Genomic DNA, 17,872 nt, shown 5'->3' with positions numbered 1-17,872 from the left:
CTGTAGCACCACAACCGCAATCCCTACACTGGATCATGAATTAATCACAAACTCTACAAACCTTCACCATGACTGCATTAGGCTTTGTGGGGACCACAAACCATAACATTGCATATGGCAGGTTTAGAAAGAGAGTTCCCTTTCTATTAACCCCTACAGCCCACCTCTCCAATTCCTGTGTCCTTCCTTTCTTTTTATGTCTTTGTAGATAGTGGGTCATATTTTTATATTATAATCAACATAGAAATAAACTTCACTGTTTACTTCTCTTGGTTATATGTCTTACATAATGTGAAAACATAAACATTGATATACTTTAATGTGTTAGAGAGTTTGTGTTAGAAAACCTCTCTGCATTACTTTAGAGCATCTACCTTTTGAATATGATTAGAAATATGATTAGAAATGATTAGAATATGATTAGAAATCTGCATATATCTATATCTGCATATACAAAATAGGATAGATATACAGCTACTTTCTCTTAATTCAATGAGAAGAAAGATTTGTACTAATAGTGATTGGACAGGATTTCATGTCTGCATCTTGTACTATGAATAACTACTACGAAGACAACAATAGGCAATGTATTAATTATTGTAACTGTCCTACTAACCTATTTTGAAACTGTCTCATTGCTATTTCTTTCTCAATAAAATTAATTTTTAAAGAAGAGGCATCTTGTTTCTCAAATCCCCTGAAGTCTGACTATTTAGACAATGGGGTGGGGAAGGAACAATTTGAACATCCATCCCCTAACTTCAGGGAAAAGATCCAACTGTTCCAACATCTTTACCAGTTTATGAGGGGGAAAACATTAGTGACAAAAGTTTCAGGCTGAAAATCAGCAGGCAGGGGTCTTACCTTGATGCCAAAACAGTGCTAACCTAGGTAACCTGTTGAGCCTCTCATGGCCACAGATATTTTATTTTCCAGTGAGGGAACTGAACTAAGTATCTCTTAGTTTTATGATTCTTCCTTTCTTCCCAAATCCTACTATCAGGAAGAGTCCATTTTTTTCTTCTGTCAAGTGAAGAATAATAGCTTAATAATCTCAGAGGATTTTTTTGTGAGGATAAAAAGAGAGGTGATATTTGGAAGTTTTCAGAAGTATATTGTTTGCCAAAAATGTTGGGTGGTTTTATTTCTCAATTTCCTTGTCATGCCAGGTAACATCAGCTCTTGGCAATAGAACAGAGGGAAAGAAAGGCACTCTGAGGTTGTAACAGAGTTATTTTATGGAGGTTATTGGATATCCCAGTTTGGATAAATTGGCGTGAATTGCTAGGCATTCCCACTTACAGGCAGAGTGCGCAGGACCACTTATTCAGAAGGACTCAGTGTGGAACTGTATGTACTGACCTTGTAAGCCAGCTTTTCATCATAACAAAATTCTTGCAATTAGTAGCTTATTTATGGCTTGTGCTAAATTGGCCCCGAGAAAATGTTTTTTAAACACAAACATTTTGGGGCTGAACAACAGGGGATGGTGCCTCAATTGCTCATCTGAGAGGTCACGTGGGACTGTGGGCGGCCCAGTGGGAAGGACCTGCTTCTCCTGTCACCTGCTGACAGTCACACCCTCAGCTCTCTGAGGCTCCTGTATGATGGTTGCCCCCACCGCCATGGCCCCTCAGAGCTGCTACAGGGGAGGAGAAATGGCCCCATGACTTCAGATCCATTTATCGATCTGTCCAGAGGAAGAGTGTGCATCTTTTCCTCTATCATCCAATTTTTCACTGTCCTCACACAGTTTTGTTAGTTTATTAATGCTTCCACCTCTGTAAACAATACATTCTTTCACCTTGTGGGCTGTGGTAAGGCGGGAGACCAAGCCAGGCACAGCCTCTCCGAATTCTGGTCTATATTGTGAAGGAGTTGAGCTGTGTGATCCTGAAGGTGTTTCACAGCCTTGAAGGTGTCTTTGATGAGTCTGTGAAATTAAAATCACCTAAACCTTACGTTTTATGGTGGACTGAAAAAAATCTCACCATCAGAGCAAAATACACAGGAATACACAGGTTTGAGGTGGAGAAAGGTTTCCTGAAAAAATGTATATTCTGAGAAGCTCTGTTTGCCATAGAAGAAAAAATTTGAGTCCCTGCAATGACGCACAATATGAAAAGGGAAAGAATATGAAGTGCTTGTGCAGCGACAGCCATGCCCCAGTGTGTTGCTCAGAATGCACGACCAAGAGGAACAAGGGGCTTAGTGCTCCAGCATTAATCATACAAAAGCGCTTCATCTCCTGCTGCTGTTTCCACTACAGAGCGTGGTGTAAATCAGCAAGGAGGTGGAGGGAGGATCCACACGTTACCGCTATTAATTTCCCTGTTGAAAAATCTCACTGTCTGCTTGAATGAGAAATCCCTGTGTGGTGTTGGTAGGATTACCTCTTTCTTGTGTCTTGTGCTTTTAATGAATCTTCCAGGTTGTCAAAAATGATATTATAATGGAAAATGTATCTTTCTACTTTGTGGGAGTTTATGGAATCCTGGGAGAGTTAATTTTAAAAGGATTCTTTATTAACTATCCTCACTTAACATAGCAAATGACAACAGTTTGGGGAAAGTTATTCTCTCAGCTATGGGATAAACCTATAAGGGGCCAATAGTTTACCACAGAATTAATTTTAACAAGTCAAGCGTGAAACACATTATTTTTTAATCCTTTACTCAGCAGAGTCACTACTTAGCCTAGCAAGTCAACTGCACAGTGGCCAAGTCCAACCAATGCATGACCTCGGGGACAGGGACATGGAAGAGTCACCCTGCACCCAGCCATTCCACATCATCAGCGGGCCAGGGGGCAGCTGGAAGCCATGGCATGGAAGCCAGGTTGGGATAAATAAAAACTAGATTTCTTTTAGTCCTCTTTACCATATTTAATGTCTTCTTATTCCACACAAAGTAGGAAAAACAGGGGTCATGGGATTAGCATCTCTTTAAAATCTCTCCATGGGAAATTTGGGGCTGCCTGGAAACTGCAGGAAGTGCTCAAGTCAGGAGGAAACTATTTAGTGAATTGAAGATATTTACTTACTAATTTGTGAATTATGTATTTGGTACAGGGTCTTGATACGCAGCTCAGACTCAGAGTGATCCTCGTGTCTCAGCCTCCCCAGGACTGGGATTACAGGCATGCACCACCACGCCCAGTTTTGGGGCCCACATGGTGCATGTGCTTCCAGGATTGAGCCTGGGTCCTAGCGCTTGCCAAGCAGGCACTTACATCATCTAGCTATCTCCCCAGTCCTACTTTGTGAATTAATAAAGATTCTTAAGACTCAAACAACAAATGGATGTAGCTTCTCAAAGTGTCTCTCTTGTCATTGCTACTTCCTAGCTGGAAGACCATTCCTTTTGGAAGTAATCCACTATGACAAATATAGGCAGTGCTTGGTAGATCATTTTGTTGTAATAAAAATAAAATCAAGAGACCATGCCTGCGTACTTAATGAGGGGACCCTTAGACCATGACTTACCAGGGGGTAGGAACTGCGTTGCATTTATTTCTGTCCTGAAGATTATAGCCTACCATTGTGATACATACGAACTCAGAAAAATGTCTGTCAACCAACATAGAACGGTGAGACAATGTGCCTAGGAAAAATATCGCGAGACTCTGCTTTGTATCAAATGCACGTGTCACAATTATCTGACAGATGGATCCTGGCTGCTGCTAAAGTAGCATATAACCCAGAAAACTGGGAAAAGCGAAATAGTCTTGTCACAAAGATTACGAGTAATTATGCACTGCAAGTCCTTCCTTTGCAGTGAAGACAATTCCTGAAGGGCAGCTGGGCTTTGTAACAAAAATGCCAATGTATGCATAGATGAAGATGGGACCCCTCAGCTGGGTAAGGGGAACAGCTCCCGCCAGGTGGGGACGACAGGCTACAGGCAGAGCAACCACGGCATGAAGAAGACGAGCCTTGAACAAATAAGAGGAAGTGGTGCTTTATAAGTACACATAGTTAACTCTCAGAGCTGTACAAATGCACTGAAAATGGAAAAGACTTTAGGAGAAACTGGAAAAAAGTCCCAACTGAGAGAACAGCAAGAGGCCGTGGTGTAGTTTAGATTAATTCAGCATCTTTGGAGACTGCCGCTGTGTACAAGGTGCATCGTATTTCCTTGTAACAAGTCTCTTGCCAATTTGGTCACAAGGAAAATTCCGCTGCGGGGCCCTCTGTCCTCCCTGCTCATGCCCTCATCTGATCAACACAGGAGAGCCCTGTAGGGAACAGCCTCTGAGAGCACGAACCTATGGGAAAAAAGGGCCTCGTTCATGATCTTTCCCGTTCTCCCCACTGCATGGCACCGAGGCCCGCACGCCCCTCAGGAAACAGAAACAAGACACAGACACGCGCAGAGGCTTGTGTACCTGCACATTTCCCAGTGTGCCCAGAGGGTTCCCGCGGGCCTCGTTGTGCCAACAGTGTGAATGTGTGGCACAGGCCTTCCTTCTGGCCTTCCCCTCCCCTGCCTCACTCACTCAGATGAGGGCCACCAGCAGGACACTGCCTCTGTCTGGCTGAGATGACAGATGGCAGGGCTTTCAGCGGGATGGGCTTTAATAGGACTCAGAGGAGTTGCTGAGACTGAGTTGGGAAGCCACTCTTCTCCTGCCCTCCGGAGACAGCACCGCTCTTCAAATCCCCCTACGCACTCACCTTCTAGGCAGAGCAAGAGGGCGGAAGCTATCATTAGACGGCGCCTTTTGGCGTTTGCTTCAAGAGAGAAACAGCAGTTGTGGGCTAAATGAGCCGGTGTGACTTAGTCACTACCCGGCTCTCCCTTCTGTTACTGGAGTCAAAACGATGTATTTTAACACACCTTTAGATAGAGATGATCTATTTTTATAAGCTGTAGCCAGCTTCTAAAAATGAAAGCTCATACACACTGCGGCAAACCATCTGATCCAGACCAGCTAAACAGATGCACCCATTTCAGCTAATTCTGATATACATAAATAAAGCCAGCTTGGAAACAGGATTAAAAAATACTCCAATCTGAAATGTTTTTAAAATGTCAATGGGAACACATCCATGTTGTGTAACTGGCTACGCACACCGTCATTCACTGGGGGAGAGCATTTTTCCATTCTCGGCTTTCTTGCGCCTGAGGACTCCAGACAGGAGGTGATGGCAGAGAACTCAGAACTGGGATAAATGGTAAGCAAGCGCTCTCTGTCTCTGCCCTCTGCAACGTTTTGGAATTAGACAGGAAACACAAACTCTGGATGAATGAAATGAAAAGCGTCCAGTAAAAAACAACGTGAAATTTTATGGACTGCTTACCACACAGCCCGCAGCGCTCTAAGCGCCTTGTGCATAGTTATTAATTCTCACCACGGTCCTGGGGCATGAGGAGTACCATTACTGTCTCCACTTAGCAGACAACAATTGAGCCTCTGGGATGTCTGGGATGTTAAGGAACTCCCAAGGGCCATACCACCACTCGGTGCACAGCTAGAGGCCCGGCACGAAGGCTTTATGCTCCACTGGTTCGAGATGCACTGTCTTCTCCAGCCCTAGGACTACAGTGTCTGCAGGTGGGCTGGAGACAGCTCAGGCTCTGGGAGACCCTTACATGTCTTGGCCTACGCTCTTCTCATGCAGAGAATACACACAAGCAGAGAAAGGAACAGAGGAAGCAATCTAGGCTCTGCAGGCCCCCTTCTGCTCCCTGGCCCTGGCTTCTTCCATGGCCACCCAGACCAGCACGATTCTGCATACATGCTCTGCCTCGAGACCTTCTATGTTGGACCCTGTTCTGGACTTCCCAGCTCCTGGATGGGCTCTATCATGTGCCTTTCTCACTGGCCACCCCATTTCCCTTACACATGCATTGTGCATGTTGGCTTTTGATTTTAACAGTTGAATGTAAAAATAATGAAAGCTGAGATAAGAGGAATCCTGCCCATAGAAAATGTTTCTCGGGCCCAGTGTTTCTCAAGGAAAGGTCCTTGACCCTTGGAATGTGAGAGAACAGTGGATTTCAGGATCTGCCCCACACCTCAGGCACCAGAACCTGGTTGTGCAGCTGAAGGATTTTTGGTTTTGTTTTTGTTCTTTTAACAAGCTCTCCAAGTGATTTTGACACACTCACTGGTGGACACAGGGCTTTATGTGTAACCACACCAGGGTTGAGACTCTATTTTCTTATCAAAGAAGGCAGTAAAGCCTCTCTTAAAAAAAGAATCTGTGGAGAAAATGGTATACATGTTAACTTCTTCCATTCACACGGAGATTTGCATGGTCTTAGTTACGGAGGATACTAAAATACCTAACAGTGCAATATATATTGGGGAACCGGGGATTGAACTCATGCCCCTGCGCTCACCAGGCAAGTGCTTATTCCACTGAGCCATCTCCCCGGCCCCAACAGTGCAGTATTTTGAAAGTTTTATGGAGGTTTTCTCCCCTGGAAACAATTGTCTTATGGAGTAACATAAAGTGAGAGGCTCTCAAGTGAACAACTTCTGACATTGCCAGTCCTACGGAAAACCCTCTACTATTATGGACTACTGGACAATAAGGGTAGGAATTGGAATAGTAATTGGAATATTTTTTGAATTCAAATGACTACAACATTTAAATGACAATGGAATACCCATCTCTGACAAAACTAAGCAAAAAAAGGGGATACAAATGAAGGACCATTTTGTATCTATATATACAAAATAGTTAGGGTAGATATACAGTTACTTTGTCTCAATTCAATGAACAGAAAGATTTGTTCTAATAGTGTTTGTGGACAGGATATCATGTTTGCATCTTGTACTATGAATAACCACTAAGACAACAATGTGCAATACATTAATTATTGAAACTGTGCTATTAATTGGTTTTGAAACTATCTCATTGCTATTTGTTTCTCAATAAAATTATTAAAAACAAAACAAATAAAGTGAGAGGCTCTTCACAGAGGACTGGCTGCTACTACAGAGCAGCCTCAGCAGAATCTCCAACTGAAGACAAGAAAACAAAGAAAAGCAGAAACAGTGAGGAAGAGGAGGAAGACGCCGACTTGCTGCGGCTTCCAAGTCTGCTGCCACCTGCCCGAGAGTGTCAGTCCAGACTTGAGTGTGGGGGGCACAGCCGGAAACTGCGTTGGACAGACTGGCTTTAAGCTTTTCATGGGTGGAACCCTCTGCTCCAAAACTCTCACCCACTCCATTTGATTTTGAACTTAAACTCTGGAACCTCCATGGCCATCCCCCATGATCCAGGGGGGCACTATCTGCCTGATGAATTTCAAGGAGACATTCAGGCCTTCCTGAGGCTGCACTGTGGCTTCTCAATCAGAGAGGAACAATTCTAAGTTAGGGATATTCCCCGAGGAACCTTTTCCCAAGTCTCAGGCCTGGGGCCTTGCTTGAACCAAATGGTCTTGGGTCCTTGGGAACCCAAGAATCCCTACGTGTATAAAGTTCCTCTAAAGATTTGGCAATTATTTTGTAATCAGCCTTGATTACAGAATGCTCCTGTTTTTTGGAAAAAAAAACCCTTATTAATGTGAAATATCTAATATAAAAATTCAATCTTTCATTTTAGGTTTGAAAAATGCTATTGAGTGGAACCAGGGTTTGAAGCCTGAATCTACCTCTAAGTATAGAGGCAGTTTTAGCCTAAAGCTGTATGCATAGCCCCTTTCTAAGGTGCCACATGCAATTTTTTAAAAATGTAATTTTGTAGTAACTTTTTAAATAAATCATCCCACATTGTGTAAACATTAAACATTATAAACCTTGAAGTTGCCTCTTCTATACCTTAGAATACATAGCAAAACCATATGCTAAAGCCAATTTTAATTTAGTGCCTTAAAATAATGTTAAATTAAACATTTGTTAACAGCTTGATTTTTTTCACCAATTCTTTGCTTTCTTTTTCCCTACACCAGTGTTCTGCATTTAAGCAGTCTATTTTTATCAGGTTTTCTCATAGTCAGAGACAATATTACTGCAGTGACGGCCTGGGACAAGATCTGAGAGCAGGAGCAGATGGTTCAGGCAAAAGCCCACCCAAAGGGATATGATGATGCCTTGTGTGTGAGGGCTGTTTGAGAAGTCCACGAGGGTAGCCTGCTGCAGAGATTAAGTGGGGACTCTGAAACCACACTATGTGACTTGAACTCAAAGTGATTGATTTAGCCCGTGAATTTAATAGAAGGGCATCATTCATTTTGAATAGGAATAGAAGCTGGCTGCATCTTCCCTATTCATGAGCTCATTCTCCAATTTAAGAAGGTCACCTCACACTCAAAGCAAAAAGAAGGCTTTCTCCCCCAGTCCTCAGATGGTTTCTGTACTTGGGCTATATTTATTCAGCAGCACAGACGGCAGTACAAGCACAGATTTCTTCAGCAGTTTTTATTATAGCAGGTGTGCGATCCTAGGCCACTGTCTCTAAAACACACGTTCGCTCCCTGAATCTGAGCAGCTCAGGAGCTAATGCAGCCCTTCATCTACGCTCATTCAGCTGTCTGCTTCTTGCTAGATGTTGGGGAAAAATGGGTACAAAATGTAACTCCAGGAAATCTTTTCTTAGATGAGATGTCACCAAAGAACATTATAAATGACATTTTAGTGATTTCCAAAGTGGAAAATATCTGAAAATGAAACAATCTGGGGACCCACAAAAAATTACTTGAGACAAAACCATATTCAGTCACCGAAGTAGGTTTTACAGCATCGGATGTCGGTGGTCTACCTACCACACGGCGGTACATCACATCACAGCCATGTGAACTGACTGGCGCGCTGAGTGCTGCCCTCTTGCTCGCAGCAGTAAACAAAAAAGAAGCAAGTGGCTTGATGTTGAAAATTTACACCAAACTGTGCAGAGGAGTTGCCCCATGAACAGGATCAGAGCAGAGTGGTGCACAGCAGATGGCAGAAATGATCGTCCATGTGGAAGACTGGTTCTTCCCTCTTTGCTAATCGTATAAAAGGTGACCAAAAGTTTTGATGTGTGTTTAAGCAAACAAAAATACAGTAAAAGACACATTGCTGCTAATCTTCTTTGAGATACTCCCTCATCGCTGAGCTCACTTGGCCCATCATTCTTGCCGGTTTCTGAAGCGGTTCTCAAAGTCCTCCTGCTGAGTTTCTTTGTAAGGCGTGATACTCAGTTAGGGAGGGCTGCTGCCACTATCCAACACAGAAAGAGAACTTCTAGAACTACCTGCAAAAGCAGTGCGAATGAGGAGATACGCTAGAGTGAGGGGGATATTTTAACGCAGCTTACTAGCAATTTTTTTTATATAATAATATATTTTGTTACTATTTTCTTTTTTGGTAGCAGGAATCCCACTCAGGGCCACGCACTTGCCAGCCAGGTGCTGCGCCGCTGAGCTACATCACCAGCCCTACAATAGTACATTTTAAACAGACTTAAATACTCACTGTGCTTTTTAAATCACACCTCATATTCAGGTACGCGAGACCTGCCATCGAAGGACTCTGCTCTCCTTTATTCTAAAAAGAATATCTGCTGTTATCAACAATGCAACATGAGTGGAGAGGACATCCTTCTTTTGCACAGCAAGTTGGTGGTGAAGCAGGCAAGCCTTGGTCATTTCCCCCATTCGTCCCATTTCCGTCTGTCCGCTAGATGCTCACCGTGCAACAGCCGGAGTCACCAGTGGCCTAGATCGTCCCCTGGAGACACCACGCTCCCACCCCCCCTGGAACCACCTTGTGCTGTTCAGTGAGTGAGAGACAAAATTAAATACATGACACTGAATGCTACAGTTTGCTCTTCTACAGCAAGCCCTGCCCCGGAGATTGACCCTCCGGCTCTGCTCCGAGCGAAATGCCACACCTGTTATGTGAATGTGATATTCTTCTTTGAAGATCTTCTGAAAGAAGGGAATCTTGAACTGCATGTGAGGTGTGTGCATCCCGGGGAGGTTTACGTCGACATCACCCATGAAGTGTGGGAACTCCCAGTCCTGCCGGAGAAAACCAATAGCACGCATGTTTGTGATTTGTTTTATTCCTAAGCAGCAAAACACCCCAAATTGACTTTTTATAAGCACTTATTTTAAAGTCATTTAAATGCAGACAGCTGTTGGATGCAGTTTCATTCTTTGATGGTTATTTTATGTACATTAGATAGCAGTATGCATTCAAAATCAAAATTGAATCATAACTTAGATCCTTAGGTTTTTCTCTTTAATGTGGGAACAAGAAATTAACACAGAAATGATTTGCATCTGTGCATACGCGTCTCTTTCATTCTGGAAAACTGGTCTTCCACGTCTAGAGGGAGGAACAAAGGTGCAGTTAATAAATTCAGAGTAAATTCATTATAATTTGCTTTGCTACTTTTCAACAATATGAACTCCATAATAGCACGGATGGTAGAAGAATATAAAGAGGTTTTGATTAATTTCACCAAGTTCTTCAACTCATACCCAGGGGCTTTTATTAATCACCTCTGCTCTAAACTGTTACAGAGCTCACAAACACCAGAGTCCTGTCCTCTCCCTTTGCAATTCAGATCGACTCAAGCCAAAAGAAGGAGGCACTGACAGCACAGCAGGAAAGGCCCATGTGAATTGATTCCCAGGATGCTGTTAGTTATTTCATCATAGTCAAGGCAGAATCAAATAGGTACCAGGAGGACAGGGGTAGGAGTCTCATCTACTAGTTGTTTTTTGCTACAGGCATCTAAATTAGAGGTGCTCACTAGTATGAGAAGAACAGTACTAACTGTGGAAACATCTGAGGTGGACTGCAAGCCTCTTATATAAATCATACATAATTTCCCTTTTAATACCTGAATGACCACTAAGCAATCAGACCTCTATTTAGTTGATTGAATTGACCAACTTGAATGTAAAACCATCATGAACAAAATATTAATTTGTTACCTTCATTATATTAATTCAACATAAACAGTTAAATTTATCCAAGGCTTCTACAAATGCAGCTGATGCAGGGTTTCTAATAGCATTGGGCCTGGGCATTTGAGAAGTTTGGGTGTCAGTGCGACCTGCTGAGCATTGTAGGTCAGGGAGATGCAGCCAGAGGAGGGGACGGCACGTGGGTGGCAGTGAGCAGCAGCGCCTTCAGTGTGGGCGCAGCGTCACCCTTTCATCAGCGGTGCATCCATTTCTCTCCTTGTCTTTCTGATGTCAGCAGCAGATAGACACGTAATTTGGGAATTTCAGAAAACTCCAAGCACTAGAGATGAATGAACAGTTTGATCTAAAATATTTAGAAAATGGATTGGTAAGGACACCTCTGAGCTACAGCTGAGATTAAAATGCAGCATTTACGTTTTTTTCCTTGCACTGGCCTTTGTCCGTTTTATGTTGTTTGGAAAATACTTGCAAAGAGGAGTGACAATGGATTTAATCTTTTGGCTGGGATAAAGCTCAGTTGCCCAGGCCATGCCTGGCAGGTGTGAGGCTGTGAGCTCGATTTCCTGTACCAAAATAAATAACTAAATCTTTTGTTAAAATCTAACTGATGAAAAGGTATGCTTGACAAGTAAAACAACTACCAGGGTAACTTAGTTCACGAACTCAATTCTCTCCACAGGCTGGTCACAAATCAAATGCACTTAGACATAAACCAAATGAAATTTCACTGTAAGGTCAAGATTGAACCCAACCACTGAATTTGAAGCATTTATTTTCTACCATGTTTTTGTTTTTGGTTTTTTAATGTACTTAGTTGTTGCAGGGTCTTACTCCTCAGTTCGGACTCATAGTGATCCTCCTGCTTTCGGCCTCCCCAACGCTAGGGTTACAGGTGTGTGTCACCACACCAGACTCTAGCCGGGTCAGCTGGATGTGGCAGTGAAGCCCGTGCAACGTGTGGTGCCAGGGATCAAACTGCGGTCTCTGTGCTTGCCTAAGCAGGTGCTTTAGCCCGCTGAGCTATCTTGCTGGCCCCATCTAATGTGATTTGAGACCATAATTGTGAAAAGAATTAAGTTTGTGGACCAAAGCATCAAAGCATCTCTGTAATACAACAGTATCTTTCACTTGCTCTGGATAAGTGACACAGTATTATCTATGGAGTTATTCACTTTTTCTTTCTTGGTTTAGGAAAGAGAAAGCTTCTTGGTGTAATTGGGCCAGTGTTTTACAATTGTCTTCTTTCTGGAAAGGCAGTTTTTGAATGCTCCTATTTAACTTTTCCGTCCATGGAGCTAAAGTTTTCTACTGGGTGTGAAATTGGTTTTAGTTTGAAAGTAATCTCCAGAGATTTCTTGTGGACTGTGATCAAAACCCAATTTTCTAAAAAGTAGTTTTTCAATTATTTTTCACCTATACAGGAACATGAGTTAAGGAACAGGGAGTGGAGGGGGAGAGGGGAGAGAGAGCCTCTTTCTTCATCTTGAGGCTTAACTTTTTGTTTTAAGAAGAGATCAGAGAAGAGAGTTGGTGGCAGAAGTGGAAGGGTGAACTAAGAAAACAATTTGAAGAGAGTAAAAAAGAGATGATGTCCCTTTCATAAAATCTCCCAGAGCCATCCAATATGTCATTATGTGTCGTTTTTCAAAACCTTTTTATCCCCGAACTCCTTGCCTTCGCTCTCACAACTAGCCTCACAAGTTCACACTTCAATTCCTCATCTGCGCACCTTTTCACATCATTATTCTTAGATGGGCAGGAACTCTGGGCTTGGCATGGGCTCACCCTGACTTGGCATGGGATGGGAATAATACTTGCTACCATTGTGCAGGACATGTTGAGCTCCCTGCAGTGGAGAACAGAGGCCAGGGAGACTCTGGGTATCTGTTCAAAGGCAGCAGAAAGGGACAGAGAATGGCATTGCTGCACGTCTCTAGTTTCAGTCTTTTCATCTACAAATAGGCACCGAATACACCAACCTCACAAGCTCATTGGGAAGCCGAGATAACCCGGACTGCACTGGACACGCTTCTGGAGGCAGAGCAAAGAGTCGCGGACGGGGTCAGGCCAGTAGCACGGCTGATCTCCTGCATCATTCCAAGGGCAGCTGTATTTTGAGGGGGAAGCAGAGGAAGCTGACAAATGCTTTTCAGAGCCCCATGGCGGTGGAGAAAGAAAGGCATCTTTCCTTCCCCCCATGCTTTGCACAGCTCCTCCCTTGCCTGCCAACAGCGCTTGAGGCAGAGCTGAGTCCACCAGGAGCGCCTGGTCCAGGCCTTAGGGAGGGTGTTTCCCCAGAGGCACAGAGCAGTGGCCTCAGGAGGACAGGAGAGCCTGGAGCTTACTGGTTCCTTCCTCAAGGCCTGTGAGCCCTACTGGTGACCTCCAGGCAGAAGTGTGGGCTTCACCGACGGTGCGGGGAAGGGCCACACTGCTGTGATGTACACAGGGAGGTACAAGCACAGGCCACCAAAGATAGAGGAGACCAACGGATACCTGGGGTGTGAATTATGAAGACCATACCCTGTTCTAATATCGTCACAGCCTGTAGGAGCGCCTGCATGACTGTGTACATGCACACACATGAATGATCCCGAAATCTTCTCGTCATGGACTCATTTTCCTGTTTTAGTGAGATAAGAGCAGACAAATAAAAATTTCATGTACTTAGCAAAACTCATAATGTGGTCGTTTGATAAATGTGTGTTTTATGAAATGATTATCACAGTCAAGTTAATAACACATCCATTCATAGGTGAGAAAATTGGTCGCACACCAGTGAAGCCACTTGTCTACAGGGGTGAAGGCTCATGCAGAAGAGCCCAGGTTTTATCTGGCTCCAAATAACGCATATTTCCTGCTTGGGGAGGCTGCCTCTATCCCCAGACGTCACACTACTTCCTGATTTACCTTTAGAATCGGAGGGATTTTACCTTCTCTGTGTTCTTATTGATAAACAACTGCTTATCTCTCACTGAAACAGCCTTTCCTTCGAGTCATATGACCCTAATGTGAAGAAGCTGGACTTGAGTTTCTTTCTCTATGAGAGACTTGTCCCCAGCAATTGCTGACTTCTCATAAGGCTGCGATGAGTAAAAAGATTTGACCAGTGAGTGACTGACAGCAGACACTGACAGCCTTGGCATCAGGACCCTGGCCGCGAGGCCAGGCACGCACGGGGCTACCTGAGTGCTGTGGCGGCCATGACTTGCTTTCTGCAGACATATAAGATAACACATTTGGAACACAAGATAAAAACATCACATTAGAAGAGTGATGAGAAAAAACGTTTGGCCACAAAGCCCAAGCTAGACAGACTCATCGTGAAAATATGAAATTAAAAACTGTATTGTTTAAGAAATGTTATCAGTGATTGAAAGCTTTCTCACCTCTCACTGCTCCTGAATGTAGCAACAACCGCAGAGGCCTATCGGACGGCTCGGCAATGCCGAGACCTATTTAGGCCCGTGGTGCTGCACCACCTCAGTTCCCATTAGTGCATAATGACACGTGTAGTACTAACAGACCTCTGCCTTTCCGTATGCTTCATACATAAGAAACAGTCCATTTTGGTTCAGATGCGTGTATCTTGCATATAAAAATAAATGAGCAGCCTCCTGATCTATAGCTGATCCTCCTTGTCACATAGCGTGCCTCGCTCCTGCCTGTGGCAGTATCACTCAGTGCTCACCACACTACTCACAGCTCCCAAGTAGATGGACTTTCAGGACCTGTCAGCGTTTGCACAAGACATCCCTGACTCGTGATTCTCTGCTGGCTTCCCTTTAAGGTCCACGCCTCAGGGTCTAGGAAAAGCATTTCACACAAGTCCGGGGAATTCAGGCTGGAAGCCAGCACTGTTTTGGATTCCCCGACTAGCACTCCATTTTCCAAGTCAAATGAAGGTCCTCATTTCTATTTAGCGAAGCATTAGAGGCTAGACAATGTAACGACACTGATTACAAAACTGACGCCATATAGTATCAGAACCAAAGTTGGGTGTTGTTGTGATAAAGGTTAGCCACCCGACTTTTCAGGAAACTAAGAGACAGATTAGGCTAGATTTTACTGAGCAGCTGATAAACCTTTTTTTTTTTTTTTTAAACATTTATTTATTTATTTATTTATTTATTGTGTGTGTGCGGCCAGCTCAGCCCACCAGGGGGCGGGGCTGGCTGGCATGTGGTGCTGGGGGATTGAACCGTGGTCCCTGTGCTTTAGCTAAGCTTGTTCTAAGTAGGTGCTTTAGACCACTGAGCCATCTCGCCAGCCCCGATAAACCTTTAAAATAGTATTGACAATAGGTTTTTTAAATGTTACCATGCAATACCAACATTTTTTCAACATAGTAATTTATATACGACCTCTTCAGGGGCATAGATTCAATCTCAAATGATTCCAGTGGTCAATTTTATAGATATATTTCTTTCTTTGTTGATTTCCACTCATCTATATTTCAGAATTAGATTTAGGCCCATGAATATCAACACATTATTTCTCCGAAAATTCCTCCAGCTTGTGAAGTGTCCTTTGCTTTTCTATGTTTAGCAGTGTCCTAGCAACAGGATTTTAGATGACAGCAGCAGAGGTGGCCTGAAAATCGTCCTCATGCTTTGGGTGATATTTTTGTTTCTTATTAAGAAATGGAGTGTCTGAATTCCTTCAGCAACCTTGTGCTCCTCCTAGTTGGCCAAGTTGCCATAGTATCGCTCGGCTGAATTAGTCCCTGGAAGCCTTGACCTACAGTAGGTTTTGCTTATTTGTTTATTGTCTGCAGCCCCCACACAGACCAGAATGTAAGCGCCAGGAAGCTTAGGGAAAGAAATCTTTTTCCTGTTTTGTTCTCTGCTGTATTCTCCACACCTAAAACAGGGCTCCATAGTAAGCACTCAAATGGTTACTGAATCGATGAATTAAATACAGTATCCTGAAAATTAAAGATATACAGTAATCTGTTTTGGGTCTCACAGAAATGAAAACACAAGGACTGAGGTCTAACCACCACAAAGACAACAATGTGCAATGTATTAATTATTGAATCTGTCCTATTAACCGGGTTTGAAACTGTCTCATTGCTATTTGTTTCTCAATAAAATTAATTTAAAAAAAAATAAATGCAAAAAAGAAGAAACCACATGATAAACGTTTGTGTATCAACATCATACAGTACCCTGAGGTTGATTATTACCCCAATGGCTGCTTACCTTTTTTCTCATTAACGAGGCAGACTGGAACCATGCAAGGTAACAGAAAGATCGAGTCATTTCACAAGGACCACAAAGCAAGGTGAGAATGGCCAAGTAGAGAGAGAGTAGAGGTCAGGTGTGAAGATTACGAGGTGAGGCTTCAGGGTTTGGGGAGCTTGTTAAACAGGCATGCTGGGATAACCAGAGATGTGCTTTTAGGCTCCAGGTGAGTTAAATGTGGACAAGCTCACGAGACAAGTCTAGCCCAGGTGGAGAGGGAAGGATGAGAGTATAAACTGGCCAGTGACTTAGAAAAGCGAAGGCTCATTCACCACGGTGGGAGATGATGCACAGTAAATTTCACCACGGTGGGAGACAAACGTGGGAATGTTGCACGAGGTGGGATACAAGAGATGCCCTCTGACAAAAGGGAAGGAGGTTCTGTGAAAAGGCAGCAGGAGGTCGCTTCTTAGGTGCCCTTTCGTACCAACTATTTTCTCATATGCTGTACTCTGATTTTTCTCTTAGTATGCACTGGTTTTCCCCTTAGAGTGTGAATGCATTCCATAATCTTTGGAGTTTCCTCTTAGAGATCCATATGCTATTTAAAGATTGAAAACCCTGGGAGAAGATCTGGGGTATTCCTGAAGTAGGGCTTTGTTAACTAGTAATAAAGATGGCAGACTCCATCATTCACTTAAACAAATCTAAGTCAAGCTGCAAATTCTTATCTGAAATGTTCTAAAGAACTCTCTCTCTGTCTCTGTCTGTCTCTGTCTGTCTGTCTCCGACTGTCTGTTTGTATCTGCCTGCCTGCCTGTCTGGCTCTCTCTCTCTGTGTCACTTTCTGTCTCTCTTACTCCCTATCTCTGTTTGTCTCTCCGTCTCTTATTTCTGTCTGTCTGTCTGTCTGTCTGTCTGTCTGTCTGCCTGTGTCTGTCTCTGCATGTGTGTCACTCTCTCCCTGTCTCTGTCGGTCTCTGTCTCTCTCTCTCTCTCTCCTTTCTTGTAGTACTAGAGATTGATCTTGGAGTATTCAACCACTGTGCTACATTCCCAGTCTTTTATAGCTCATATTTTGAGGCAAGTCCTACTATGTTGCCCAGGTTGGCCTTGAACTTGCAATCCTCCTGCCTCAGCTTCTTCTGTAGGTAGGATTGCAGGTGGGCACCAACCACTGCCCCTGACATGTTTTGGTGTATTCTCAAACACCAACGAACTCTCAAAAATTTTGTTGGCTCAACAGTCTAGTTTATCTTAAGGGTCTATTTCATAGTATTATTTAATGTGCTTTCTTAATCAATGTTTCTTCTTACAAAAGCTATTATAAATTTTCCTACTTAATTCTGAAGACAGCATGCCTCAGTGAGAAGTATGCATTAGTTCAGTGCCTATAGAGAGAGCAAGCCAAACCTGGAGCAGGTCTGAAAAGCAGGCAGACTCTAAGACTTTTAAGCAGGCTTGCCTTCATGCTCTGGCTGGAGGTGCTTAAAACAAACTGCATTACATTAAGACACCTTGAGAGCTTCATTCCTTTAAAGGCCAAGATGGAAGCACAGCTGATGAAATGCACTGGTCTCACTTACAGGTTCCTGACCCGGCAGATTGATGTGGTGAAGGACAAAATAAAAGTCAGACTTAAAAGTGTTTACAACTAATGGAACTGCATCATGGGCACCCAGAAATAATGGAAAATCAATACTCTCACGAGGGCAATGCAGCTCCCCAGCACACACAGAAAGGTGGTTAACATCTTAACGGCTGCTGCGAAGGGGAAAGGAAGCAAACCATTGGCTCTGAAGAGCTGCC

At 43.5% G+C, this 17,872-nt stretch overlaps 1 protein-coding gene across 3 annotated transcripts in view; it reads right to left on the bottom strand.

Annotated features, from left to right (window-relative positions):
* Tmem117 (transmembrane protein 117) overlaps window positions 1-17,872 on the bottom strand; it is a 533,134-nt gene that overhangs the window by 4,045 nt on the left and 511,217 nt on the right. For 2 of the 3 annotated variants that reach the window (XM_004638584.2, XM_023723616.1), the window contains one exon: window positions 9,830-9,959. In XM_004638584.2, coding sequence (XP_004638641.1) covers window positions 9,830-9,959 — 130 coding nt within the window. Of the gene's footprint in view, window positions 1-9,057; window positions 9,191-9,829; window positions 9,960-17,872 lie in introns of those variants that run through there. The other variant, XM_023723617.1, reaches the window with a different exon arrangement.

The sequence above is a fragment of the Octodon degus genome, unplaced genomic scaffold, assembly GCF_000260255.1.
Source record: "Octodon degus isolate 3935 unplaced genomic scaffold, OctDeg1.0 scaffold00100, whole genome shotgun sequence".
Classification (NCBI taxonomy): domain Eukaryota; kingdom Metazoa; phylum Chordata; class Mammalia; order Rodentia; family Octodontidae; genus Octodon; species Octodon degus.
Note: the sequence above shows the minus strand (reverse complement) of the source record. Positions and strands in the feature narration are given on the sequence as shown.